The sequence below is a fragment of the Oncorhynchus nerka genome, linkage group LG7 (assembly GCF_034236695.1).
Source record: "Oncorhynchus nerka isolate Pitt River linkage group LG7, Oner_Uvic_2.0, whole genome shotgun sequence".
NCBI classification, from domain to species: Eukaryota; Metazoa; Chordata; class Actinopteri; order Salmoniformes; family Salmonidae; genus Oncorhynchus; species Oncorhynchus nerka.
In genome coordinates this window covers 76,745,576-76,771,499 of record NC_088402.1, presented here as the reverse complement: position 1 = coordinate 76,771,499, position 25,924 = coordinate 76,745,576, and the positions used below count along the sequence as shown (strand labels likewise).

At 42.6% G+C, this 25,924-nt stretch overlaps 3 protein-coding genes and 1 pseudogene across 3 annotated transcripts; 3 read left to right on the top strand and 1 right to left on the bottom strand.

The window, feature by feature from the left end:
- Nucleotides 1-187: 187 nt before the first annotated feature.
- On the top strand, nucleotides 188-5,055 carry LOC115132423 (cytidine deaminase-like). The gene is made up of 4 exons (XM_029665052.2): nucleotides 188-507; nucleotides 3,442-3,553; nucleotides 3,965-4,022; nucleotides 4,423-5,055. The coding sequence occupies exons 1-4, from the start codon at nucleotides 306-308 to the stop codon at nucleotides 4,561-4,563; spliced, it is 513 nt and encodes a 170-aa protein (XP_029520912.1). The 5' UTR covers nucleotides 188-305; the 3' UTR covers nucleotides 4,564-5,055.
- Nucleotides 5,056-8,827: 3,772 nt separating this feature from the next.
- Nucleotides 8,828-13,462, top strand: pink1 (PTEN induced kinase 1). Its single transcript, XM_029665049.2, has 8 exons — nucleotides 8,828-9,293; nucleotides 9,540-9,821; nucleotides 10,095-10,201; nucleotides 10,334-10,516; nucleotides 11,233-11,396; nucleotides 11,655-11,782; nucleotides 11,928-12,158; nucleotides 12,395-13,462. Exons 1-8 carry the CDS (start codon nucleotides 8,940-8,942, stop codon nucleotides 12,674-12,676), a joined length of 1,731 nt encoding a protein of 576 aa, XP_029520909.1. The 5' UTR covers nucleotides 8,828-8,939; the 3' UTR covers nucleotides 12,677-13,462.
- Nucleotides 13,463-13,714: 252 nt separating this feature from the next.
- On the top strand, nucleotides 13,715-19,041 carry agmat (agmatinase (putative)). Its single transcript, XM_029665050.2, has 7 exons — nucleotides 13,715-14,118; nucleotides 14,411-14,613; nucleotides 14,932-14,980; nucleotides 15,677-15,872; nucleotides 18,136-18,315; nucleotides 18,468-18,552; nucleotides 18,642-19,041. The coding sequence occupies exons 1-7, from the start codon at nucleotides 13,802-13,804 to the stop codon at nucleotides 18,716-18,718; spliced, it is 1,107 nt and encodes a 368-aa protein (XP_029520910.2). The 5' UTR covers nucleotides 13,715-13,801; the 3' UTR covers nucleotides 18,719-19,041.
- On the bottom strand, nucleotides 18,870-25,830 carry LOC115132643 (dnaJ homolog subfamily C member 16-like; annotated as a pseudogene).
- Nucleotides 25,831-25,924: the final 94 nt, after the last annotated feature.

Sequence of the window (25,924 nt, the reverse complement as noted above, 5' to 3'; positions counted from 1 at the left end):
AGGAAAGTCATTAGCCAGAGTAAAGTAATGATAAAGTTTGGGGTCAATTCCATTTAAAATCAGTACATTCAGGAAATAGGAATTGCCCCCCAACCCTATATGGTAATGATCTCTTTAAAAGTCATTACACACGCTAGGCTTCCCCTAAAGAGTGGGCCAGTGCCCCTCCCACCCAGACCATGTGTGAGCTGTGGGTCTCTTAAAAACCTGTTTGTTGGGTACAGCTTTCAACCCATCCACTCTCTATTTTCACCTTTTATCTCTCCTTTTCTCTCTCAACAGACACTTACAAAGAAAGGGTTGGTATGACAGACTTCAGGATCGGTGAGTTAAGGGTAGACGGAGCAGACACAGAAGCCAGGAATCACTCGAGTGAAGAGGAAAATGAGGATTGGATTAAACCTCTTATTCACCAGTCCCAGGGGGCTAAAGAGTTTGCCTACTGCCCCTACAGTAAGTTCCGGGTGGGGGCAGCCCTGTTGGCACATGATGGGACAGTTTTTACAGGTGAGGGGCTTTCAAATAATATAATAATAGTATAATATAATAATAAGAATAAGAATACATGGGTTGGGGGCTGATAAAAATGCTTCAATTTATTTATTTAGTATGTTGAATACTGCCGTAACTCTTCAGGTGGCTTAAAATAACTACAGTCATGATAATGTATAACAATGTTATGCACCATGGAATAAAGAACATTTAATGGTATTCTGTAAAGGAATGGAAATAGAAAAATAACATAACAACAGAGAGATAATATTATAAAAAATATAATAACTTTGAACATCCTTTGATGTTATAAGTTTATTCACAGGCCAGAGGATAAAGTCAGACAGGCCAGAGGATAAATTAGACAGGCAAGAGGATAAAGTCATGCAGGCAAGAGGATAAAGTCAGACAGACCAGAGGATAAAGTTAGACAGGCCAGAGGATAAAGTTAGACAGGCAAGAGGATAAAGTCATGCAGGCAAGAGGATAAAGTCAGACCGGCCAGTGTATAAAGTCAGACAGGCAAGTGGATAAAGTCAGACAGGCCAGAGGATAAAGTCAGACAGACCAGAGGATAAAGTTAGACAGGCCAGAGGATAAAGTCATGCAGGCAAGAGGATAAAGTCAGACAGGCCAGAGGATAAAGTCAGACAGGCCAGAGGATAAAGTCAGACAGACCAGAGGATAAAGTTAGACAGGCCAGAGGATAAAGTCAGACAGGCCAGAGGATAAAGTCAGACAGACCAGAGGATAAAGTTAGACAGGTCAGAGGATAAAGTCATGCAGGCAAGAGGATAAAGTCAGACAGGCCAGAGGATAAAGTCAGACAGACCAGAGGATAAAGTCAGACAGGCCAGAGGATAAAGTCAGACAGGCCAGAGGATAAAGTCAGACAGACCAGAGGATAAAGTTAGACAGGCCAGAGGATAAAGTCAGACAGACCAGAGGATAAAGTCAGACAGGCCAGAGGATAAAGTCAGACAGACCAGAGGATAAAGTTAGACAGGCCAGAGGATAAAGTCAGACAGACCAGAGGATAAAGTTAGACAGGCCAGAGGATAAAGTCAGATAGACCAGAGGATAAAGTCAGACAGGCCAGAGGATAAAGTCAGACAGACCAGAGGATAAAGTTAGACAGGCCAGAGGATAAAGTCAGACCAGCCAGAGGATTAAGTCGGACAGGCCAGAGGATAAAGTCAGACAGGCCAGAGGATAAAGTCAGACAGACCAGAGGATAAAGTCAGACAGGCCAGTGGATAAGGTCAGACAGGCCAGAGGATAAAGTCAGACAGGCCAGAGGATAAAGTCAGACAGACCAGAGGATAAAGTTAGACAGGTCAGAGGATAAAGTCATGCAGGCAAGAGGATAAAGTCAGACAGGCCAGAGGATAAAGTCAGACAGACCAGAGGATAAAGTCAGACAGGCCAGAGGATAAAGTCAGACAGGCCAGAGGATAAAGTCAGACAGACCAGAGGATAAAGTTAGACAGGCCAGAGGATAAAGTCAGACAGACCAGAGGATAAAGTCAGACAGGCCAGAGGATAAAGTCAGACAGACCAGAGGATAAAGTTAGACAGGCCAGAGGATAAAGTCAGACAGACCAGAGGATAAAGTTAGACAGGCCAGAGGATAAAGTCAGATAGACCAGAGGATAAAGTCAGACAGGCCAGAGGATAAAGTCAGACAGACCAGAGGATAAAGTTAGACAGGCCAGAGGATAAAGTCAGACCAGCCAGAGGATTAAGTCGGACAGGCCAGAGGATAAAGTCAGACAGGCCAGAGGATAAAGTCAGACAGACCAGAGGATAAAGTCAGACAGGCCAGTGGATAAGGTCAGACAGGCCAGAGGATAAAGTCAGATAGACCAGAGGATAAAGTCAGACAGGCCAGAGGATAAAGTCAGACAGACCAGAGGATAAAGTTAGACAGGCCAGAGGATAAAGTCAGACCAGCCAGAGGATTAAGTCGGACAGGCCAGAGGATAAAGTCAGACAGGCCAGAGGATAAAGTCAGACAGGCCAGTGTATAAACTCAGACAGGCCAGAGGATAAAGTCAGACAGACAGACCAGAGGATAAAGTTAGACAGGCCAGAGGATAAAGTCAGACAGGCCAGAGGATAAAGTCAGACAGACCAGAGGATAAAGTCAGACAGGCCAGTGGATAAGGTCAGACAGGCCAGAGGATAAAGTCAGACCGGCCAGTGTATAAAGTCAGACAGGCAAGTGGATAAGGTCAGACAGGCCAGAGGATAAAGTCAGACAGGCCAGAGGATAAAGTCAGACCGGCCAGTGTATAAAGTCAGACAGGCAAGTGGATAAAGTCAGACAGGCCAGAGGATAAAGTCAGACAGACCAGAGGATAAAGTTAGACAGGCCAGAGGATAAAGTCAGACAGGCCAGAGGATAAAGTCAGACAGGCCAGTGGATAAGGTCAGACAGGCCAGTGGATAAAATCAGACAGGGCAGAGGATAAAGTCAGACAGGCCAGTGGATAAGGTCAGACAGGCCAGTGGATAAGGTCAGACAGGGCAGAGGATAAAGTCAGACAGGCCAGAGGATAAAGTCAGACAGGCCAGTGGATAAGGTCAGAGGATAAAGTCATACAGGCCAATGGATACAAACAGGATCTTTCTGATTCCTTATTGGTTATGTCTGTTCTGTTGTGTCTGTTCTGCTTGAAGTCACAACCCAGACATTTTAAAGAGGTCGATTTTAGGTAGATTTTCTACATTCCTGTTCAGTGCAGGTCATATGAGACATGAATATATGTGACACTAAGATTGCCCTTAGAAGCATCAAATTGAACCCTCTGAGTGTGAGTCAATAATGATAATTGAGAGTCATTTATTTTATAGTGTTATTAAATGAAAAAATGTGTTCTGTTTTCTAATGTGATGCCCTTCCAGAGATTCCAGAAACTCTTACAAATGCAGAACTTTTCTTAACAGGATGCAATGTAGAAAATGCTAGCTACAACCTTGGCCTCTGTGCAGAGAGGACCGCTATTGCAAAAGCTGTTTCCGGGGGATACAGAAGTTTTAAGGCTATTGCCATTGCCAGGTACATACTTTTAAAAACTTTGCCTTGTTTCTGAGTAAACAACAGTCAGTTGATCGATGATGTCTGAATCCCAAAAAAGTATTGATTCAGTCATCCTGTTGATTTCATCAAGTTAAGATTAGTACATACAATTATTAATGACCCCATCATAGAGTTCATTGGGTTTTGCTTCCCCTCAGAGTATGTTGATGGTTATAAACCATTCTACTATCAAAGTCATGCTGATGTAAACAGTAAATTGGGGTATGTCTTAGTCTTCCTGAAATGTTCAGTAGATAATTAATAGAGAAAATACAAAAAAAGTTGTAATTTCTGCACAACTATACTATTATGGTCAACACTAACTATATGGGTGCACACAGTACTAAAAATGACCATTGAGGGTAATGTTGTTAATGATTGATTTTGTAGTGACCTGGAAGACCAGTTCATCTCACCATGTGGAGGTTGCAGACAGTTCATGAGAGAGGTACATAAAATGATTTATACAACTTATGTGATATGTGAATGAGTGCATTGATAATGGAACAAAGGTCTGATCCAGGAAAGCAACATGTTGTTTTAAAATCAAAGGTACATCACACAGCCTGAACCAGTACCTGGACATGAGGAGAGAAGGTCTCTGAAGCCCAGGATCCTTCAGTTGAAAGTCCCATTAACCAGCTCTGCAAACGTTATAACGTCAAAATATGTTCACTACCACAAAAACATGCAGTTTCACAGAACAGCTATCGTCATTACTGCCGTTACGCTCGGTCTGTACTTCCAGAAAAGGTCTAAGTCTCCTCAAACCCAGGTACTGGTTCACACACAGCCATGCATCTATAATGGAAAAATCTCAAATAATCGAATTTCCCTTTTCTTTGGAGTTTGGTGATCATTGGTCTGTCTACCTATCCAAGCCTGATGGTTCTTACAAGGAAATGACTATAGAAGACCTGCTTCCTGTGTCCTTTGGGCCCGAAGACCTGAAGAAAAAGAGATTGTTCACCACAGAGAATGGGTCATAATAGTATTCACAAGACAAGAGGCAAAACCAGAATCGTTCATAACAACATTACAGGTCCATGAAATGTTAGACTGCTGGGCTGGATAATGGGCTGATTTGCCAGCCATTAGGACTATACAATTTATTAGTTGAATAATGTCATTGGATATTCTTTTTCTTCTGTCTGTACCTTTGAAATTAGGAAAATTGATCTCAATGTGTTTTCTAACAATTTGTTTGAAATGCAGTAAATTACATCAAACGATATTAAGCTACACAGCTCATAATCACATTAGTATTTGTATATGTATGATTTGCGAGTGCTTGTTTGAAGTATGAAAATGCATTTTGATGTATTTCTCATTAATATTACAATATTTTAGGACATTTGTGTACAGTTTTGATTGTGTTTAGGCCTATTTGCGTCATTTGCTGACACCAATAACATTGTCATTGTCTCTTTAATTCTAAAAACAGGTCAAGTAAAAAAAATATTTAAAAAACGTCATGTGACACTAAGAAGCACGTTCTCTGTGACTGTTCCAGTTTGTTTACATAACTATTCGTCCTTGTGTTGTGTAACGTTGGGAAAGTAGTTTCCTGTTTGGGAGTGGAACGGTATCAAGCGCATGAAGCGAGACGGTGAATGGTGGTTGGAAGAGCGCGCTTGTTTGAAATGGAAAAGCGTAGCGCTAGCTTTTGATAAAGAAGAACATCAAGACGAAGCAGCTGCTTTATAAGTGGTATGCAGTGTTGAGTAGTTGATCTAGAAGTGTTGGAGAGACTACAGAAAGATAGGGAGGGTGTTGATCCATCTAATTTGTTTAGAGACGTCTGGATTTGATTTATTTTATGTTTATTTATTTAACCTTTATTTAACTAGGCAAGTCAGTTAAGAACAAATTCTTATTTACAATGACGGCCAAACACGGACGACGCTGGGCCAATTGTGCGCTGCCTCATGGGGCTCCCAATCACAGCCGGATGTGATACAGCCTGGATTTGAACCAGGGACTGTAGTGACACCTCTTGCACGGAGATGCAGTGCCTTACTTGGGAGCCCACTGCACCACAGGATTTTGTGGTCATTTGCACAGATGGTTCAAAAGATCCAAGGACATGACATACTGTGTCAGCATTTGTAGTGCAGGAGTGTGGGGTGGCAGTCAGGAAACGTATTACAGATCATCTGTATGTATATACGACAGAGCCGATGGCCACACTGTTGGCCTTGCAGTTGGTGGAGAAAGTCAAGCCAGACAGAGTAGTTATTTGCTCTGATTCATGTGCAGTGTTGATGAGCCTCCAGTCCTTTATATCACGTAGCAGACAAGACCTGCTTTATGAGGTGCTACAAACCCATGGCAGGATTAGACAGATGGGTATACAGATAAGATTTACTTGAATCCCAGCCCATGTGGGGTTGGAGGGGAACGAGGCAGTTGATGTACTGACTAAACAAGCACTTAGTAGTGGGGATGTTGTCGTTTCAATGAGCAAGGCAGAGGCAAAAAGCCTGACATGGACAGTGATGGTGCAGAGATGGCAGGAGCAGTGGAATAGAGATACTAAGGGCAGGCATTTATTTCAAGTACAGAGTAAAGTCGGAGAGGAGGACGGCAGGAAGGGACAGAAGAGAGGAGGCTATTTTTACAAAATTAAGGGTGAGACACGGCAGGTTAAATAAGTCTTGAATGTGATAGGAAAGCATCCAACAGGAAAGTGTGATTATTTGCCAGGAAACAGAGACCGTGGAGCATGTATTGCTACAGTGTGGGAAGTATCAGAGACAAAGAGAGAGGCTGAGATCTAGTATGAGGGAAAAGGGGATACAGGAATTGAGTTTAAAAAGTATATTGAGTAGAACGTCATTAGATCTAGTCTAAAATATTTTGTTATATTTTTTTAAGAGCAACGGGGCTGGCAGGTAGGATTTAGTTTCTCCCTGTCTTTGGCCCAGTACAGTAAGTGGTGGTAATGCGTCATCACGTTAGATGCTGCCCGCTAATAAACTCCACAGAAGAAGAAGAGTGCTACATCCTAATGTGTTCATGCTGATTGTATGGAGATTGTGACAGACGGTTAAATGGCGTCCCTTGAGAAGGCAAGAACAATATGTACGTCAGGGGAAATGCAGTATTATCACAAGGAGACGTATACTTGGAATACGGAGGAGCAATGGAGGGAAAAAGAGAGGCAGAGGAGGTCTAAGAGAGAGAGGGAGGAAGAGTGTGAGCTTGAGTCGGTTAAAAATTGTGGGAAAAAGGGAGATGATTTGTTAAAGAAGAATGGTAGAAAGTGTAAGCAGAGTGAGCTGAAGACAGGAGGAGAAATGGAAGTGAATGAGGGTCAAGTACCTGAGCTGGTAGATGTGGTAAGGTTCTCTGAGCCCTAGGCTTGCACCAAGGGTCAGGATAAAGTACATATTTATTTTTTTAACCCATTTGTAGTTTCAGGGTGTGTGAAAACAGAGTTGGGTGCTGTGGAATCGGTAACCAGAAGTGGTCTTGTGATAATTGTGTTTCTGCTGGTCAGTGGGAGAAGGTGTTAAACGAATGGGGGCAAGAAATGGGGGCAAGAAATGTGAATTGTTTTGCTCTCAAGAAAAGGCCACCGTTGAAAGGAGTGACTACTGAGGTAGCGGTAAATGTAAAAGTTGACCAACTGAAGGGGAAGATTCCCGGTGTTTGGGATGCCGGTCGTTTGGTGCAACGCAGACAGGGTGGCGTGAGTGGTGAAACAAAAGTCATTGTCTGTTCTTTTGAGTTTTGATGTTGATTCTTTGCCCAACAAAGTGATGTTAGGATATATAAGGTATCCTGTACGAGCTTTTGTGACGAATATATTACGTTGTTACAGGTGTCAAGCTTATGGGCATCTGACAGCAGTGTGTAGAAGTCAGGTTCCTTGGTGTGCAGAAGGGCATGAGACAAAGGAATGTGTAGCATTGGGGAAAGTAGTGGTATGTGTTAAATGTAGGGGTGCCCATGGGGCTGGGGATCAGAAATGTCCCGTGCGAGAGAGGCAGGTTGAGGTTTCAAGGGTTAGAATAGTGCAGAAGTTGTCATATGCTGAGGCAGTGAAGAAAGTAGACAGATGTGTTTAGGGGGAGGGATCCGGAGAGGAGTGGTGTGAGTAGTAGAACTGTACCAGTACAGAGGGATAGGGCAACAAGTCATATGTTTGAGTAAGATTGGATTTATAGCAATGGTTACCAACTGTATGTACTGCAGGGAGGGAACGTAAGTCGCAGAAAATAGAGGTTGTGGTGGCAGCTTCAGAGAGGTATTTGGGTGTGCGAGACTTGACATCAGAAGAGTTACAGGGTGTTTTAAGTAATGGTGTCCCATCCTTTCAGGTTGTTGACCTGAGGGGTGACTAAATAGCACTTGGAAAGTTCCTCAGAGTACACATCACAGACAAACTGAAATGGTCCACCCACATAGACAGTGAGGTGAAGGAGGTGCAACAGCGCCTCTTCAACCTCAGGAGGCTGAGGAAATTTAGCTTGTCACCTAAAACCCTCACTAACTTCTACAGATGCACAATTCAGAGCATCCTGTCGGCTGTATCACCGCCTGGTATGGCAACTGCACAGCCCATAACCGCAGGGCTCTCCAGAGGGTGGTGCGGTCTCCACAACACATCACCGGGGGCAAACTACCTGCCCTCCAGGACACCTACAGCACCCGATGTCACAGGAAGGCCAAAAGGATCATCAAGGGCAACAACCACCTGAGCCACTGCCTGTTCACCCCGCTACCATCCAGAAGGCGAGGTCACTACAGGTGGATCAAAGCTGGGACCAAAAGACTGAAAAATAGCTTCTATCTCAATGCCATCAGACTGTTAAAGAGCCATCACTAACACAGAGAGGCTGCTGCCTACATACAGACTTTAAATCATTAGCCACTCTAACAAATGGATCACTAGTCACTTTATTAATGCCACTTTAATAATGATGTTTACATATCTTGCACTATTCATCCAACATGAATATACTGTATTTTATACGGTCTATGCCGGTCTGTCATGGCCCATCCATATATTTATATGTACATATTCTTATTCCATCCATTTACTTAGATTTGTGTGTATTATGTAGTTGTTGTGGAATTGTTAGATTACTTGTTAGATATTGCTGCACCTTCGGAGCTAGAAGCACAAGCATTTCGCTACACGCGCAATAACATATGTTAACCATGTGTATGTGACAATTTAAATAGCGGAGCAGTATACGGGAGTTGTACTCCAGTCGAGTAGATGGCGGTAATGCAACATTTATTGGATAACAACCGCCGTTAAACCTCAACGAAGAAGAAGTTGTGTAACGTTATCAACGACGAGGACTGACGGAGAAAGTAAAAACAAAGCGAAACTTACCATTTTTGGTAAAGCATGTCTGTAAAACATGCCATTAGCCGTGGGGTGGAGTTGGGACGGTCGGTTATCCAGCTAGGTCTCAAACCTGCTGGTCGACTTGCAGCAAAGTTCCGAGGTGAGCGTCTTCGTGTAGGCCAACCGGCCCGCACCGTTCAGCCTCAGACTTTCCTGCCAGTTCGGTACCGATATTTCCGCATGTCGTTGAGGGGTCTTGCAGCACAACTGCAGTCCGGTGGTTTCAGGAGGTTTGGGGGCAGCGGCTCGCCAAGAAACAGAGCTGTGTTTCTGGCTTTCGGTCTCGGTGTGGGGTTGATCGAAAAACAGCTCGATGATGATCGAAGGAGTGCTGCGACATGCCAGGAAATCCAGGTAAACAACATGGATGTTGACAACAAAGTGCTAGCAATCAACAATGTGAAATATTTTATTGATATGTTGAAAAAAGGCATTTTTGTGAGTCATCATCAGTTTTTATCTTTAGTCTGGACAGGAATATCACATTTAAATATTACATTTAGTCAAATAAAATAATAATTACATATCTAATAATTTAATAACGTTAATAAAAATGTGTTATTTAATCTAAAAGGACTAAATTTCACCTCTTTTCTAAAGGCTGTGTTTACCAAGAAGAAGTACTGCAGTCCACTCAAGTGTTTCACCTCGGGCTACAAGCTGGAGGACTACGTTATTGGGAAGCAGATAGGAAAAGGCTCCAACGCTGCAGTGTATGAAGCTGTGGCACCATTATCTGTGCCCAGGGACAGGGAGAGTGACCGGTGTTCCCTAAATGACCAGCCCAGTGAAGATGGAGAGGTGGCCACTGGGTCTCTGAGGAGCCCCTCCAGCTCTCTGGGCATCTATCCTCTAGCTGTCAAGATGATGTGGAACTTTGGGGTGGGTGTCTGTCAAGATAATGTCCTTTTCCCCCGAAGTTTGCACTTGTTCACTTTCCTTCATGGATTTAAAGTGAAAGGACTGGTTTAAGAAATTTGGTGGAAACAGTCTAGCCCATTCTTACACCAATCTACACTTCAGAAAAAAATGACAGATTATTGGGGCATAGGGAGAGTGTTACTTAAAAGAAAAATAGATATTACTGTAGAATATAGGCTATGTACAGTGTGCAATTGGCATAGTAATGAGACGGTCTTCCCTGTTCCCCTGCAGGCTGGTTCATCAAGCGAGGCTATTCTGAGATCCATGTCCCAGGAGCTGGTCCCTGCAGGCCCTCTTGCCATGAAACAGGAAAAAGAGGAACAGATTGCACTAAATGGGTTAGTATCAGCAGTCAGTCATAGCATCAATTTACTTTCAATAGACACAAAATAGCCCAACATATTTTGAGTGTTTTGCCATGCATCAAGAGAGTGCATTGCAAGTTTCATTTCCGTTGCTCTGTTTTGCAGGTATTTTGGGGAAGTGCCCAAGAGGGTTTCTGCCCACCCCAATGTGATCAGGGTGTTCCGGGCATTCACAGCGGACGTACCCCTTCTACCCGGTGCCCAGGAGGAGTACCCTGATGTCCTGCCAGCCAGACTCAACCCTGAGGGCCTGGGCAACAACCGTACTCTGTTCCTGGTCATGAAGAAGTAAGGATCATTCTCCCACATCCATTCTGTATCTCAGTGTCCCAGCCCCAGCTTAACTTGTGTCATGGAAAATTACACAATTAGTCATGCAATCCTGTGTTTCACTGCTTAAAGAATAATCTCTTGTTATATGCTAGTGTTTTTTCTAACCTGATACAAACTTGTCTTTGTGTGACTTAGCTAAGATCCGTTTAGGTGCGGCTGCAGAATGTGAGACATCCGTGGGGTTTACTATCTGCAGGAAGTCAGCTGTGTGGAACCTTGCAGGAAGGAGCACATTATAATGTGAACTGTGACAAAACACAGTTAAACGGTTGAGCCCTCGTGCTATCAACCTGGGGCTATCTTAATCTGCACAGACAAACCAATCGCCTTTTACACTGTTCCGCCTGTTTCCACACATCTGCTAAACTGCCACGTAGACCAGAGGTTGTACTTTTTCTATAAAAGCAGAAACCTGACTGTTTAAGCTTTCAACTCTGAACCATTCTTGGTAATGGTTGATTGCTTCATTTTTGCTAATCTTATAATAAAGTTGTTGTTACAGGAGTCTACAGTCTCTCTTCCTATAACATTTCTGACAGTCAACTCTTGGACTAAAAAGCATTTGTTTTTTTTCCAGACCGGACCATTTTGTGTGCAGATTTGTCCATCCCAGTAGTTATTTGTTCACCTAACCTAGTGTATCCTGATCTTTCCTCACCCTTTTTCCATAGTTACCCATGCACCCTGCGTCAGTACCTGGAGGCGAACGTGCCCAGCAGGAGAGAGGGCTCTCTGATGGTGCTGCAGCTGCTAGAGGGGGTCGACCACCTGTACAGACAGGGCATCGCTCACAGGGACCTTAAATCAGACAACGTGCTCCTGGAGTTTGACTCAGGTCAGAGAGAGCAACAGGGCAAGCTCATGCATGGTATCTTGAGTGTCATTAAGCTTTGCCATGTTTTAAAAAAAAAAAAGTTAAATATGAAATTAATTTGACAAAAGATATGGTCAGAATTCTGTCTTGATGTTTTTTCTCTCTCCAAACTCAAATGAACATATTTACATGGCATGTGATACTAATTAATTCATTAATGCTTATCATATTAGTTGTAATCAAATAATCCTATTGCTATTTGGCATCTCTATTGTTCAGAGGGCTGCCCCCGCCTGGTAATAACAGACTTCGGCTGCTGTTTGGCTCAGAGTGACTCTAGTCTCCAACTACCCTTCAACACTATGTGGGTGAACAGAGGAGGCAACTCCTGCCTGATGGCACCTGAGGTAAGCTCCTATCATCAGAGAAATAGAAAACAACAACCTATACAATCAAGATTCATGCAAGCATTGTCTCTTGTGACTGACTGTTAACATAAATGGAAACATTTTCCTGATTTTGGGATTAAAATACACCTCTATCTCTCTATAGGTGGTCACTGCAGTTCCTGGGCAGGGTGTGGTTATCAATTACAGCAAGGCAGATGCATGGGCTGTCGGGACCATTTCTTATGAGATATTTGGCCAGGCCAACCCGTTCTATGGAGCAGGTGGACTGGACAGCAGGAATTTCCAGGAGATCCAGCTTCCTGCCCTGCCTGCCTGTGTATCTGCTGACATGCAACTTGTCGTCAAGCTGCTTCTGCGTAGGAACCCCAATAAGGTACAGAGTCTAGTAAGGAATTGAATTAGATTATATGGCCATCACTTCATTGAAGGGTATGTTAAAAATTATTTACACATTTCTCAGGGATTCTCAGAGTATTTTTGTGAGAAACAAGTTGAAGTTGTTCATTATGCAGTACTCCATTCACTACGTAAGGGCTTAGTGTACATAATGACTTCCAATACTAATCACCATCAGAGAATCCCATGCTCCTATTGTTATTTATTCTGCAGCGCCCCAGTGCCAGAGTGGCTGCCAACATGCTGCATCTGAGCCTCTGGGGAAGGTGTGCCCTTGCCAATAAGGACAGCGCTGGTATGAAGAAGCTAGCTGATTGGCTGCTGTGCCAGTCTGCTGTGGTGCTCCTGAGGGGCTGCGGCCCCAGTGGGAGCTCGGTGGAGGCGGAGCTACAGAGGTGCTTCCTGTCTAACCTGGACCTGGAAGACCTCCGATTGGCTGTCAGCTTCCTCATGTACGGACGAGAACAGGGCAGAGCCAGCATCATGTCGCTTTAGGTCCTCTCAGTCTAACCCAGAGACATATATGTGTAACTCTGGTCTAACCCGTTGAGTTTGAATGTAGGTGAACGTAGTGCCAGGGATGGAAAATGGAATAAAAAATGTCACTGTGAATTTGTGGGAACCCACCCATATAAAATCAAAATAGTTTCTCTCCCCATTTCCACCCCTGTCTATAGAGCTTTCAGGAAACATATATAAGCACTTTTTAATTAATGCTAAGACTAGACTCCATATGTTAGTGGGTTGAATTTTATTTGGGTAATTTTTGCACTTTATGTCCAGTTTGGACCTGGTCAATGACATGCTTGAGGTTTACCCCTTTGTTTGGTTTGTGTATTTTCCAAATCATCACATCTTACCTGAGTTACATCACTACGGTCTCATATAGACTATTCCATAGCCTCTGAGTGTGTTTTTGACTAAGACCACGAGGTAGTCAATGTATTTACTGTATGTCAAGGATGATATGATAAAGCATCTACATATTTCCAGATGGTTATGTAGCAGAACATCAGTTCAGATTTAATAGCAATACCAGATCACTGTACTTCACATTTTGAGTTAAGTCCTTTATTTAAATCAAATGAAAGTCCATGCATGCAAAAATTGATTCATGGGACATTTTAGAATATAGTCCTATAAAAATTACAGAATGAGTTTTGTCTCTGACAACAAACACTTTGTGAAGCTACATTTTTAATTGTGAGAATGTTTTTAATAAACACTGGATGTAGTGTAAACGACATATCCAAAGATTATAATAAAGTGTTAGTGTTTGAACTTGGTGTTTCCTTGAGTCCCTAGCGTTGATAGCAAAATAATAATGTATTTCATTATCTAGCAAAGATTGTACGCTGATAAATAAAATGTATTTCCCATCACCCCCTTTTATTGCCTAGAACTTATTTGCCTGTCAGAGAGATCTGACTGTGCACAGATCTCCAATCATATGAACATGATGAAAGCATAGGTCAAAACACTTGCCAATTTTCTGTCGAGTCAATCCTTGTACTTAATAGATCTGTGGAATTGTAAACCCAACCCCAAAAAACAAGCCCTGGAATCCAGAAGCTGAAATCAAAAGTCGCCAACCACTACGCTGTTATATCTATTGAAAGTATGCTGTCTCTTTTGAAAACGAGTCGAATTGACATTCTGGGAACGTTACGGCGGTCATGCATAAGAATTACCGATACTTTTTCGGAAGTGTCAGCAGTGTGCAACAAGACACTTGACAGGCGACGTCCATGTATCACCCCTACACGACTTTGCTCAGGAAAGCGCTACAATGTCCCTCCGAGCGCCGAATCTGTAGCGAGGGTCTCTGGAATTGCTACAATGGGCAAGTTACCTTACCAAGAGACCGCAGATGGACTTGATGCAGCATTTGTTGGTGTTCCAATCGATACTGGTACTTCCAACCGACCTGGGGCAAGGTAGCCTACTTCTGCACTGCCTGATCTATGCAAATACTGTACTGTACTCGTACGAGCATAGCAGGCTGTACTAATTTATTTGAAATCCATTATCACATTTGCAGTAGATGTGCATTTTTACCTTTTATTTTCTTTAACAAATTGAGAGTCATATTTATAAATTGTAGTATAATGTACACATTTAATTTATGAATTAATCTAGTGGTTGATCAGTTGACAGCATGTGTCAAACTAATTCTGCGTGTTACAACCAATGTTATTTAAAAGTAGGACCATGCATGGTCCTTTACAGATTTGGCCCCCGTCAGATCAGAGCAGAGTCGGCCATGTTGAGGGCCTACAACAGTGGCACCCGGGCAGCCCCCTATGAGTCGCTGATGGTTGCTGATATTGGGGACGTCAACGTCAACGTGTATGACCTAAAGGACACCTGCAGACGAATCCGGGAAGCCTACCATACAATCCTGGCCACGGGCTGTATCCCCCTTACTATGGGTGAGGAGGAGCACCCATTTCTACACTATGCAATCTGAGATGTGAGGAAAGGGATTTTGGACATTATAGCAAATGCCTACTAACTACATTTCAACAGTGATCGATATTCCTTTCAGATGTGCCTCAAAACAACACCTGCTTCTTCTTTCTCCTTGTCACACATTTATGCTAACGTTGAATGGTTCATCTTTGCCCTGCTTATGAACCTTCCTGACAACTATAGTACAAAGGTTACTGTTACAAAGTGTTGGCATGACACACTAACGTTAAGGTGTGTGTTTAACTGGATAGGCTACATTTTATTCGGTCTTTTAACAGGTGGTGATCACACCATAGCATACCCTATTCTCCAAGCAGTTGCTGAGAAGTAAGTAGTGTATCAGTAGCCCTACATTTGTAAAAATGCCAGAATAACTAGAATACTTTCAGGGCCAGTTTCCTGGACATATTAAAGGAGAGGTTTGCAAAAAATAAAAATACATGTCAATGCATGTTTTAGAAGTGTTCACTTTTTTTTGCAATTTCACTTGGTTCTGAGAAACTTACCCCACCATGGATAGACTTCCTCGTGCTCGTTCTGCAGTATCGGTGTGCGAGCATGCAACTGTTTTCTTGTCCCCCATTGTGCTGATAGAAAGTACGTCCATGCTTGCAAAAAGTATCGTTCAAGTCCAACATCATGGAATGTAAATTGGCAGAAGTTCGCAATGACACAATTTGTACAACATTTAATGACCTGCATCACTATACTGAGAGCATTTCAGTTTCTAAAAGGACCTATGTGGGTGTTTCTGGAGCCTTTGTTCATGTTTCATCACTGCCCCGATACTGCGGAATTAGCCTGAGGAAGTCTATTGCCGGTCGGGTAATTTTCTCAAACCAAGTGAACTGGCAAAAAAAGTGTCTGAACACTTCAATAACATGCCATTTAAACATACATTTTTGTGATTTGGTTAAAAAAATGACCTTTCAATGGAGAATCTCTGTTCAGCTCAATTTTTGGTACAGGACTGGGCGGAATCGATCTTTGTGAAACAGTACATTTGTATCCCGTGTTTGTTAGACACGGCCCTGTGGGTCTCATCCATGTGGATGCTCATGCCGACACAAGTGACGTGGTCCTGGGGGAGAAGATTGGCCACGGGACACCCTTCAGGCGCTGTGTGGAGGAGGGCCTGCTAGACTGCAAGAGGGTCGTCCAGATAGGCCTGCGTGGTACAGGTTACTCACCTGATGCCTATGAGTGGAGCCGAGCACAGGTACTCACTTCACTGTGCGTAGAGGTTGTCCTCACCTAAGGGGGACAGAAACATTCACAAAAGTAAAAAAAATAGGTCAAATAATAAACATATATGATTAAAATATCTCTCTATGGCCCCGATTCCGGCCTGAGTTAACTGCACGTAAATGGAACGTTATTCCCTTTTTATGCATTTTGTTCTCTCTGTGTATTCTGACCTTGAATTGAGGGCGTGGCGGAGTTGTGTCTACAGAAACGCTGTATTCTGATCTTGACTTAATTCCCGATAGATATAACACTTCTCCATGCACTTTAATTTACAATTTCATAAGAGCTGTGTGCTAAGTGCTAGTTAAATAAGTACTCTGTTTGGATAAGGGAATTGCAAATATAAATGACACTTGTTTTAGATACATTTGACCTGCAGACAAATGTGAAACCAGTCATATGGCAGCAAACTGAGCATATGAACTTTCCCACAGTAAAGTTTATGAAATGCTGTGCCATTTTCCAGAATTTCAATTGTACAGCCTTATAACTTGCAGCTATGTGCACTCTCGAAGGTCTTAATTATAGGCTACCCCATTTCCTATTTCTATCATTTTAAATAACACTATCAGTAGGCCTAATAACTCATATTCAACTGCGAAGTTCTCTTCAGTTGGTATATCCTACATTATCATTCAATTTAATTCCATAGTTTTGTTTACCTTCATTTGTTTCCTCTGTAAACACCACGTTGCTGAGGATAATAGAGTACCACAGTAATAGTCATAATACCCATAAAACCTAGTGGTCTAACAGGGAAATGGTTCCAATTGTTTTTCCACATTAGATTTTAGAAACACTCAAAATAAGGGCTGTGTTTTGGGTAGGCTTACCCTAGCATGACATTTTGATAACTGTGTAAAAGTCTCTAGGACAAGGTGACTTCTATCAATATTTTCACCTGTATTTACCCCCCCAAAATGAAACACTAATTAGCTGCTAATGTGGCTATTATAAAAAACTTTAAATGCCATGATGATCTGGACAAGACTGTTCAATCGAGTCAAAGGTAATGATCTCTAATGTAAGCTAAATTTAGTAATTAATAAATTGTCTACATTTCTTTAAATGGACAATTCTGTGAACTGTCTTGTGCAAGTTTTAAATTGACACAATACCTGTTAGCAAAGGTGTCATGCAGGAGCTTGCAGGGATTTGTAGTCTTGCATGACATCTACTTTGATGCTAATTAACATTTTCGAATCTGAGAGTAAATAGAGCTGAATAAATTGATTAAAAAAAGTCACATCCTAGAGAGATTTACATGGTTATCAAAACGTCACACCAGGTTAAGCCTACACAAAACACAACCCTTATTTGAAGTGTTTCTAAAATCCCCTATAGAAATGGTGGAAAAACTATTGGAACCATTTCCCTGTTTGACCACTAGGTTCTATGGATATTATGACACCTCCACTGTGGGGCTCTATTAGTAACAGTTGATACTATAAAAAATGAAAGATGAATTAAATTGTTATGGAGCGGAGCACAGACCGAGCCCTAACAGTTTGAACCCGACACACGGTGCAATACTTGGCTGTCATCACACAGTTCCATGGTTAGTGCAGGCAATAGATGAGGGTGTAGCCTACTATTGTACACTATTCCCCCTATTATAAATGTATATACACTAATCTTCCAACAATACCATGGGTTAAAGAACTGAATGTGGCAATTTTCAGAATGAATCAAACCACTGTATTTTTGATTCATCAATATATTTCATGCGCAATATATTAAATGATTCAAACATACTTTCCTAACCCAAAAATGTGCCTAAGTAATCTATAAGATCAGAGTATTTTTTTAAATTTACCAGTTGGTGTTGAAACGGAGATGAATATTTATTTATTTAGATGGTTTTCTTTCATTGATCCCTATATTCAGAACCCGTTCTCTCAATGTGTTCTAGTCTGTCGACAAAATTCAAATGAAAGGTACAGTGTATTTAAAGGGATGGCTTAAGATAAATGTACTGAAAACCCTATTGAATGAAAACCACAAGAAAATTTGTTCGCCAGCAATTGAGAGGGTTTTCAGCAGTTGAATTACATTTATTCAGCGCTCGCAAGGGAACCACACCTGCAAAGCCCGTTACGCACCTAAGTCTGATTACCAACTACAGAAAAGTGTGTAGGACAAAAATAAATGTGTGTATGTGTTCTCTCTCGGTGTGTGTATGTTCTCTCTCCGTATGTTCTCTCGCGCTCGGTGTGTGTGTATATGCTCTGTAGGGATTCCGTGTGGTTCAGGTGGAGGAGTGTTGGTTCAAGTCCCTGGTTCCTCTCATGGCTGCGGTTCGGACTCAGATGGGGACGGGTCCAGTCTACCTCAGCTTTGATATCGATGCTTTAGACCCAGCCTTCGCCCCTGGAACAGGCACACCAGAGATTGCAGGCCTCACATCCATACAAGTAAGGAAATACCTGACTTTGTTTTAGTGGTTTTTACAGACATTTGGTAGAATATTTAGTTGTTACTGTGTTATAATACAGATATGAGATGGAGGCAGCTGCTGACACAGAGGGTGGTGTTATGTTTTCCTCTTTGTGTGTGTGACACCCAGGGACTAGAAATCATCCGGGGCTGCCATGGCCTAAACCTGGTGGGGTGTGATTTAGTGGAGGTGTCCCCACCCTATGACACCACAGGTACTGTACTTATCATGACTCTGTGTCACATTGAATCATCTGTTTTACTTTGAGTATAATTTCAAACACACATGTTTTTGTTTTTGCAGGCAATACAGCACTGACTGCCGCCAACCTGCTCTTTGAAATGATGTGTGTCCTTCCAAAGACAAAATATTATGACTAATTATGTGACGAGGTTCTGCACATACTTAATCAAAAGAATAGCACTGGTACTGAACAGATTCAATATGTAATCAGAGGTTAATCACCAGTGTGACCATATCACACCAAACAAGGACTGGTAAGGCAGAAAAATAGAATGTCTCTGCAACATATGAACATAAAGCATTTATTTACACACAGCGAGAGGATATGCACTGTAGCAGAACCTCTGAGACATCTGCAAATCAGATACATTTATTTTGTCAACATTGTACCAGGGTTATTAGTATAGTGATTTTGTAACAAAAACATGTCTATAATCAAATAAACAACAGTATTGATGAATGATATGACCATGTTATTATAAAATGCATGTAAAAAGTCATTTTATATATTATAGTATGATAATATATGTACAGATAACATGGTAGAAGGTAGACTATGTACAGATAACATGGTAGAAGGTAGACTATGTACAGATAACATGGTAGAAGGTAGAATATGTACAGATAACATGGTAGAAGGTAGAATATGTACAGATAACATGGTAGAAGGTAGAATATGTACAGATAACATGGTAGAAGGTAGACTATGTACAGATAACATGGTAGAAGGTAGAATATGTACAGATAACATGGTAGAAGGTAGAACATGTAGATAACATGGTAGAAGGTAGAATATGTACAGATAACATGGTAGAAGGTGGAATATGTACAGATAACATGGTAGAAGGTAGAATATGTACAGATAACATGGTAGAAGGTAGAATATGTACAGATAACATGGTAGAAGGTAGAACATGTAGATAACATGGTAGAAGGTAGAATATGTACAGATAACATGGTAGAAGGTAGAATATGTACAGATAACATGGTAGAAGGTAGAATATGTACAGCATTTAAATTTCCCAAATATAACTACACTATTGTCATGACGACAATATCAGAGTTTAATGCTTATAAATTGGGTTAAGCACAGTTATTGTTTTTTAATTTGCATTTGCTCTGCCCTTATCTATTCTAAAATAGATCACATGAAATGTCGTCCAACATACACTTCATCATTGCTACATACACTTTAGTCATTTATCAGACGCCTTTATCCAGAGCGACTTACAGTAGTGATTGCATACATTTTTCGTAGTGGTTCCCTGGCGTTGCAAGCTTTACCTACTGAGCCCACTGAAGCCACTGGCTATGTGATGTAAAAAATAGAATAAAAAGGAAAATAGACTAATGTAAAAAGCTTGCAATTGGTCATGTAACAAAAAGCACAATAAAAATGATTAGTATATATTTCAATATTAGCCTATGTCTACATGAAGAAGGATAAACATGAAATATTAGCTGCCAGGGGAAATGGAAGGCATTATAGTTCCATTATATATTGCACAATAATAAGCCTTAAGTTCAGGAAACGATCAAAATGGTGAACAAAATAGATCTAGTAGAGACATGCGTCTCTATTCACAGAATTGACCAATCACCATTGAGACAGTGAAGCTAATATCAGAGCACAATCTGATAGATTACATACATGAATAGCATGGACGATGGTTTTAAAAAGGCAGGAGTCTACTTATGACCACAGTGATTAAGTTAGCTCATCTAGAGGTTGTAACAGCAGCAGATATAACTATGTAACTATTATGACAGCATGCAGAGGAAGGGATCCCAAAAGGTAAGTGATCTAGGAATTGTTCAACGGTTGTTGCTTTTAGATCGACTATATTCTGTACCCTCCCTCTATCGATCCTACTTTAAAGTACTTCTGTAAGAAATAAATATCTGAAGTGCCAAAAAGACAGCTCTAGCTAACTCCAGCAGAACATGAGATGGCAGATGAATGTAGTCCAGTTGTCTCAATGAGTCAAGTCAACTTCACTATTGAAAGTCATTTCTTCAAACTATGTCCCAGTGCATGCACTCAAAACATACATTAACCTCCCCCTGAATACATTGCCATGAGGACACCTTGGAATCTTGGCTTTTAGACACAGATAGCTTTGGTACGTGTCTATTTAGGCCTGAATCCTGACTTTGCATGTAATTCATTTCAAACCTCACAAAAGTTTTGCCCACAAGTCAGGATGTTCGGTAAGCGTCCTGTTATCTCCCCCCCCCCTATTTGGGGGCGGTGATCTTCTCCAGGCCAGGCCAGGCAGGGATGTAGTAGCTGTGAAGGGTTCCCTCCATCAGCCTCTCCATCCACAGCCCCAGGTGGTCCAGTTTGTGGTGGATCTGCAGTGTGGCAGTGGAGCAGGACCTGGGCACAGACCTGCGTGGTGGGTGGTCCTCTCTGGACCCAGACCTTCTCCCTCCCCCAGTGGCGCCCCCAGGTCCTTCCTCCCCGGTGTAGACAGGCCTGAAGAGGTAGAGGTACTTCTTATGGCCGTTGAGTGCCAGGATGTAGCCCGTGTAGTCTATCTTGTGGCGGGCGCCATTGTCCTCGTCAGTGTCTATCTGCATGGCATCCTGGGTGAACTCCAGCAGCGTCTCCACCCATGCACTGTGCTTGTCCACGTTCAAAAAGGAAAAGTACCCTCTCCGAGTTGGGCATCTCCGGCGCGGCCCACGCTTGGATTGCGTCCTACCTGACAGGTCGCTCCTACCAGGTGGCGTGGCGAGAATCTGTCTCCTCACCACGCGCTCTCACCACTGGCGTCCCCCAGGGCTCTGTTCTAGGCCCTCTCCTATTCTCGCTATACACCAAGTCACTTGGCTCTGTCATAACCTCACATGGTCTCTCCTATCATTGCTATGCAGACGACACACAATTAATCTTCTCCTTTCCCCCTTCTGATGACCAGGTGGCGAATCGCATCTCTGCATGTCTGGCAGACATATCAGTGTGGATGACGGATCACCACCTCAAGCTGAACCTCGGCAAGACGGAGCTGCTCTTCCTCCCGGGGAAGGACTGCCCGTTCCATGATCTCGCCATCACGGTTGACAACTCCATTGTGTCCTCCTCTCAGAGCGCTAAGAACCTTGGCGTGATCCTGGACAACACACTGTCGTTCTCAACTAACATCAAGGCGGTGGCCCGTTCTTGTAGGTTCATGCTCTACAACATCCGCAGAGTACGACCCTGCCTCACACAGGAAGCGGCGCAGGTCCTAATCCAGGCACTTGTCATCTCCCGTCTGGATTACTGCAACTCGCTGTTGGCTGGGCTCCCTGCCTGTGCCATTAAACCCCTACAACTCATCCAGAACGCCGCAGCCCGTCTGGTGTTCAACCTTCCCAAGTTCTCTCACGTCACCCCGCTCCTCCGCTCTCTCCACTGGCTTCCAGTTGAAGCTCGCATCCGCTACAAGACCATGGTGCTTGCCTACGGAGCTGTGAGGGGAACGGCACCTCAGTACCTCCAGGCTCTGATCAGGCCCTACACCCAAACAAGGGCACTGCGTTCATCCACCTCTGGCCTGCTCGCCTCCCTACCACTGAGGAAGTACAGTTCCCGCGCAGCCCAGTCAAAACTGTTCGCTGCTCTGGTCCCCCAATGGTGGAACAAACTCCCTCACGACGCCAGGACAGCGGAGTCAATCACCACCTTCCGGAGACACCTGAAACCCCACCTCTTTCAGGAATACCTAGGATAGGATAAAGTAATCCTTCTCACCCCCCTTGAAAGATTTAGATGCACTATTGTAAAGTGGCTGTTCCACTGGATGTCTTAAGGTGAACGCACCAATTTGTAAGTCGCTCTGGATAAGAGCATCTGCTAAATGACTTAAATGTAAATGTAAAAGTGGAGCGTCAGGCTCCTAGGGGCAAAAAGAAAGGATATGATAGGTTGGTTATAAATATGTTATAACTGCTGGATTCTGCCAACCCCCCCAACACTCACATATGAATACTCATTTTATATGTACAATGCTATGTATCACTATATACACCATTACAAAGAGGGTAGTTTGGGTCCTGGATGTTGATTGGCTGAAACAACATTTCAGACGTGTGTCTATCAGACAATATACCACGTGTATGGCCCAAAAATACTTGTTTACTGTTCTATTTATGTAAGTAAACTGTTTATAATAGCAATAAGGCACCTCAGGGATTTGTGGTATATGGCCCATAAACCACGGTTAAGGGCTGTATCCAGGCACTGCGCTTCACCTGTGGTGGCTGTGTACTGTCCTTGGTCTTCAGCAGAGTATCACACAGTGGTTGTTGCAGTCTTTGGTAGGCATAGGCACATCTCACCACCTCCTGAGTGTTGGTATAGGCAAATGAGATGATTTCCTATGGTATAGGACTCCTCATCACCAGTGATCAGCAGGAATCAGTACCTGAAAGGCAGATGTTTGGGGACATTAGTGTTTGTTCTGCAGCACTAAAACCTTTAGCGTGTGCTGAATCTTCTACAGTGCCGCATGACACACAAATGTGTATACCTCAATTATAGAAGTAAAATAATCAATCATGTCACCTGGCTGTGCAGAAATTGTATGTTCACAAATAAATTGTAAGTTCACAAAGGGCACTTTCTGCGTCGGTGGAGCTGCTTCACACGACAAAGCTCATCAAACAGTTTCTGGTTCACCAGTTGATGGACAAGGAGAAACTTGTTGTTCTATATGAATGCATCAATGACTTGTTTTTTCATTCCTTTAGCCTAGAAGAAGAGAACAACAACATGGAGATATGAATAAAATGCCCTGAATCTAATCAGCTGAATTAACAATTGTCACCTCAACAAAAACAGCATATAATCAATAAACATCAGTAATACAGATGCTACTCGGGTATTCAAATGCTATTTAACGATTCAATTAAACTGTCTGGTGGAAAAGTCGTCAAATCTAGTTAACTGTCTAGTAACTACCTGTATAATGTCTGCAGGCCTGTCTATACTCTCCTTAAAGACCAGCATGGTGGGGGCGTAGGTGTTAATGTTGAACTGTTTCAGTAGGTTGGGAGTATCTGAGAGACCCTGGTCACCTACCCAAACTGAATATAATCCTTATAGGCGAACGCAGTCAGCTACGGAAGATGAGAAAAAAAACCTGTAAGCAAGTATCAGAAATCAGTTGTCGATGACCTATGTTCCAGGAGGAAGTCAATAAGTGATAGTCAGACCAGCTCTCTCAGAGGTAGTTTAAACTGATGCCAGACTGACTAGTCTAGACAATGGCTTACCTTGTACAAGAGTGGGACTACAGGCACTTGGTCAAACAGAAGCACGTGCGGCTTGTTCTGCTCATGCCAGCTGTTCAGGAATTGAAGGTCATTCCTGTCTGCAACCTGAAACATACACACACAAAAAAATAATTGTGAATTTGCGAAATCATGTTTGCTGCTGCTGTTGTTATTTACCTTGTCAACCAGTCTCTGAGGGAGCAGGTCCTCCACAAACTGCCTCAGGTGCCTTTCACCACAGCGTAGTGGAAGAAGGTCACTTTCCCTTTGATGACACCGAGTATGGACGGGGTACGGTGAGCACCGAGGTGATTGGCCAGACGTCTCTCATAACCAACGTCCACCATACTAATCCCCACACCTAACACATACCACACATAATCGGCCATACAAAGACTCACTATGGTTATTGTACCTACTTTAGTTGAATGCACTGAATGTATGTTGCTCTGGATAATGGTGTCTGCTAAATTACTAGAACGTAATATTATGTCATATGGACGGTGAAGTCGTTGAGTAACTTTCATTTGTGTAATGCATTTCGTCATTTCCTACCCAAGGCCTCCAGCTCCAGAACAACCTCTTTCCAGACTGGCTCAATGTGGATACAGCTGAAGCACCAGTCGGAGGTGATTTTGATCAGGTACTATCCTTTGAAGCTGTCTGGCACCACGTCATTCACATACTGGTTGAAGTGCAGAGCGTACTTGCTGTCAGCAAACTCCTGGCTGCCCTTGTTGCTGAAGGGGAAGAAGGACTCATCGAAGTAGAATTGGTCATGACCGTAGTGACCATGACCATACGGCTGGGTGTTATCAGTCTGTCCATACCGGTCATAGTTGGCCCTTTTCTCCTCGTTGGATAAGATCTTAAAGAGTTTGGGTAGAAAGCACATGGATATTGTTACCAGAGGGTGAGGAATTCCCTTCTGAATAATGCATTTCTAATCTAATTTTATTTGTCACATGCGCCGAATACAACAGACCTTACCGTGAAATGCATACTTACAAGCCCTTAACCAACAATGCATTTTTAAGAAAATTTATAAAATATTTACTAAATAAACTAACGTAAAAAGAAAGTAACAATAGGCTGCTGAAGTTTTGATGCTGGCGAAAATTGTATAGACTTTTACCTCATAAGATTTGGTCATCTTGATGAACATATCTTCAGCGCCTTCATTTTTGTTTTTATCAGGATGCCTTACAGAAATAAAGGAAAGACAATGCATCAATGGGCCATTCATTGTTGTAAACAGTCAATAGTCTAGTGCTAAATATATGAGTTCTGACACCCAGAACAGAAAGAGTAAGTCATGTTCTTACCATTCTCTAATTAGGCGCTTGTACACTTTCTTGATTTCAGTTTGGCTTGCACTTTTGGTCACTCCAAGAATATTGTATGGGTCTACTTCATTGGCTGTCTCCACTAAGCGAACCAGAAGAAGAAGACAGACAACCACTATATCAGGAAATGCCAAACACATCCTTGTTCTTCTTGCCATGTTCTCTGTCGGGAAAGCAACAACAACAGTCAGGGTGAACACATGTCTGACGGGATGTGTAGGTAAATTAATCTGCATTGGTAAAGGGAAGATTTGAAACATACACAGATCCAACTAGATAACCATCTAAACACAGCCGTTAGTAGGCAATACCATTATAATTGCCACATGTTAGTTACAAAACAGAACAAATGCATTAAATTGCCATTGACTTGAATTCACCACCTTGCCTTGCAATCAATTTAGAATAGATAGATGGATAGCTAACCTAGCTAGTTAGCTATCCAGATTAGTTTGTTGAACACCATGCATATGTCTGGACCTCAAGCATCTGTCTGGATCAACATTGTCACTGTTTATCTGCGAAAGGAAAGCATGGACAATGTGTAGTTTGTAGCATCATCTGAGCTCTCTACTGTTATCTCTCTCCTTAAATGATAACCTGCTGGGACTGCATCAAGTGAGTGCGAACGGGGGACCAGAGACACCAAAGGCATTTGTGGGAGTTACAGTCTTTTACAATCCACCAATCACGAGGAAGTGTGATGTAAACAAGGAAGTCGTTGAAAAATTAAAG

Excerpts from the sequence above, each read along its gene's own strand:
- LOC115132423 (XM_029665052.2), top strand. The coding sequence starts at position 306 with ATGACAGACTTCAGGATCGGTGAGTTAAGGGTAGACGGAGCAGACACA. Across the intron at positions 3,554-3,964 it reads AAGGCTATTGCCATTGCCAG|TGACCTGGAAGACCAGTTCA; the intron begins GTACATACTTTT and ends TTGATTTTGTAG. Across the intron at positions 4,023-4,422 it reads GCAGACAGTTCATGAGAGAG|TTTGGTGATCATTGGTCTGT; the intron begins GTACATAAAATG and ends TTTTCTTTGGAG.
- agmat (XM_029665050.2), top strand. The coding sequence starts at position 13,802 with ATGCTGTCTCTTTTGAAAACGAGTCGAATTGACATTCTGGGAACGTTA. Across the intron at positions 14,119-14,410 it reads TCCAACCGACCTGGGGCAAG|ATTTGGCCCCCGTCAGATCA; the intron begins GTAGCCTACTTC and ends GGTCCTTTACAG. Across the intron at positions 14,981-15,676 it reads CTCCAAGCAGTTGCTGAGAA|ACACGGCCCTGTGGGTCTCA; the intron begins GTAAGTAGTGTA and ends CGTGTTTGTTAG.
- pink1 (XM_029665049.2), top strand. The coding sequence starts at position 8,940 with ATGTCTGTAAAACATGCCATTAGCCGTGGGGTGGAGTTGGGACGGTCG. Across the intron at positions 10,202-10,333 it reads GAACAGATTGCACTAAATGG|GTATTTTGGGGAAGTGCCCA; the intron begins GTTAGTATCAGC and ends TCTGTTTTGCAG. Across the intron at positions 11,783-11,927 it reads CCTGCCTGATGGCACCTGAG|GTGGTCACTGCAGTTCCTGG; the intron begins GTAAGCTCCTAT and ends ATCTCTCTATAG.